The 2,546-nt window shown below is 53.5% G+C and overlaps 1 protein-coding gene across 1 annotated transcript; it reads left to right on the forward strand.

The window, feature by feature from the left end:
* The first annotated feature begins 477 nt into the window (after window positions 1-477).
* Window positions 478-2,253, forward strand: LOC148028614 (mogroside I-E synthase-like). Its single transcript, XM_087688892.1, has one exon. The coding sequence runs from the start codon at window positions 601-603 to the stop codon at window positions 2,059-2,061; it is 1,461 nt and encodes a 486-aa protein (XP_087545018.1). The 5' UTR covers window positions 478-600; the 3' UTR covers window positions 2,062-2,253.
* Window positions 2,254-2,546: the final 293 nt, after the last annotated feature.

Consider the following 2,546-nt stretch of genomic DNA (forward strand, 5'->3'; position numbering starts at 1 on the left):
TCCGCATTAGATGATGTTGGCAACTTGGGATTGCCACCACCCTCCAACTTCTATACCCATTTTCAGGGGTTTTTATAAAACCATAGAGACGAGTTATGGGAACAAGAACTTTTTGAGGAGGAACTACTTTTCATTTGCAAAGACCCTTGTGAGTCGTGATCCCCTTCACGGTCTTCTCAAGGTGACCCTCCTCACGGTCTTCTCAAAGAAAACGCAGTAGACCCCGTCTCCTTGGACATTTATCGACGGTCAACTTTCAAAGGCGTGATTTTCCAATACCGAGTGAATATGAGTCATGACGACATGGATGATGGTACCAAATGTAGATGGATCATGGCCCATGGGGCTGGGAATAGTCAGCCTGAAGTCAGAATAAAGGATAGGTTCGGCGAATAGATATATGCTTTGCCGACGACTCCCCTGACGTCACCGCCAAGACACACATTGCGTGCAGTGGTGCAACACTATAAACTCTGAGTCTGGTGTACGTTGTAGAGAGCCCGAGGAAAATAGAGCACAGAGCACTAAACAGAGCAGAGGAAGAGAGAGAGAGAGAGAGAGAGAGAGAGAGAGAGAGAGAGAGAGCCACCCGTGAGTGGAATGGATAACCTGCTGTCCAATGGCAGTTCACCATCTGGCAACCAGCGGCCGCACGCCTTGGTCTTACCAATACCCGCGCAGGGCCACATTAACCCCATGCTGCATTTCTCGCTGCAGCTGGCGGCGCGGGGGGGCTTCATCGTCACCTTCGTGAACACTGAGAAAGCTCACAGGCGGATGCTGGAGGCCCATTCAGAGCACCCCCCAGCTAATGTGACTGGGATGGGAATGGACATCCGTTTCGTGTCCATCCCGGACGGGACCCAGCATCCACTGCCGGACGGGGCCGGAGCCGGAGCCGCAATGCGGCAGATAGTTGAAGGGATGGAGGCGCAGCAGGGCCTGTTGGAGGCAGTGGTGGTGGAGTCCCGGGCCACGTCGCACCCCATCACCTGCTTCATCGCCGATGCCTTCCCGTGGGCGCACAGCCTGGCCCGCCGGTTGGGCCTGAAGAGCGTCATGTTCTGGACCAGCAGCGCCGCCGCCCTGGCAGTGATAGCGGAGATGAGGGCCGGCAACCTCAAGCCAGATGACGTGGAGGCGACACCCAACGAGGCGGAGACAGCTGGACTGCCCCTGAGCTGGGCCCAGGTCCGGTCCGCCTTGCCCATATTCCACGACCCGGAGCGCCGCCAGTTCTTCATCGCGAGGCTCAACTTCTGCCAGGACGCCGCCTGCGTTGTGGTCAACACATTCCAAGATCTCGAGGCCCCCAGCCTCCACGTGGTATCAGGCGCACTCCCCACGCCGATCCGCCACGTCGGACCCCTCCGGGCACCTGGAACCCTCCTCCACGTCCCTGGGATTAGCTTCTATCGCCCAGAGACCGACACGTGTATGACCTGGCTCGACACGCAAGCCCCCGGTTCGGTGCTCTACGTCTCCTTCGGGAGCGTCGCTTCTCTGTCTCCACGTCAGCTCGAGGAGCTTGCGCTCGGCATCGAGGACAGCAGGCAGCCTTTCCTATGGGCGGCCCGGGACGCATCCGCCCGCCTCCCGAAAGGCTTCGCGGGCCGCACCAGCGCCCGAGGGCTTGTCGTCACCTGGGCGCCGCAGGCCGAGGTCCTCAGCCACGTTGCCGTCGGTGGCTTCCTTACTCACTGCGGTTGGAATTCCACCTTAGAGAGTATTCACATGGGTGTTCCCATGCTCTGCTACCCGCTCTCTGCTGATCAACACCTCAATGCCTTGCTCATATCTAAGGTGTGGGGGGTGGGCGTTAGCCTACGATCAAGTCAAGGCACGTTCCTAGCTAAACAAAATGAACAAGAAGAGCCTATCATAGAAAGAGGGCAAGTTCGTGAAGCAATAACGGAGTTCATGTCCTCAAAAGAACTCCATGTAAAGGCTGCCTTATGGAAGACCAAGGCCTCTCATGCTTTGGAAGAAGGTGGGTCTTCTTTTCTTGCCATGGATGCCATTATCTGTGACCTCAAATTGGCGGCTCACTCACTAATCTAGAAATACTTTGGTGTACAACATTCCATTCTTGTTATCCAACCTATTGGGATAAATCCTACCTACCATTAGATAGTTTTATGTGCTACAAAACAATTTGGGAAATCGTACTTTGAAAGTTGGTAAATTCTCATGCTTATGTTTGTCTAAATGCAATATTTGAATATGTGGAAAGCATTGTATCGAACATTTTGATAATCAAATATGATAAATTCTAATGGCGACACATCATCTAAATGCTCATCGCAGGGGCATAATATCTTTAAGAACCCATTTTCATCATGTCCTATTATGGCTTGTTTTGCTAATGTGGTGCACATGCATTGCCAACAATCTCTTCACATTAACCAAATGGCCTTTTACGAAAGATTTTCATTTTCAGCACCTTGCCTCTTGCCTCCACCAAACCCCAACCTACGTCGCCCTTTACTGCCTCCTATCCCTCCTCCAACCCTTATCACTTCACCTCTGCCCTTGAACCAGATCCA

The sequence above is a fragment of the Lygodium microphyllum genome, chromosome 11 (assembly GCF_053477565.2).
Source record: "Lygodium microphyllum isolate KBCC chromosome 11, Lygodium_microphyllum_v1.1.10, whole genome shotgun sequence".
Lineage (NCBI taxonomy): Eukaryota > Viridiplantae > Streptophyta > Polypodiopsida > Schizaeales > Lygodiaceae > Lygodium > Lygodium microphyllum.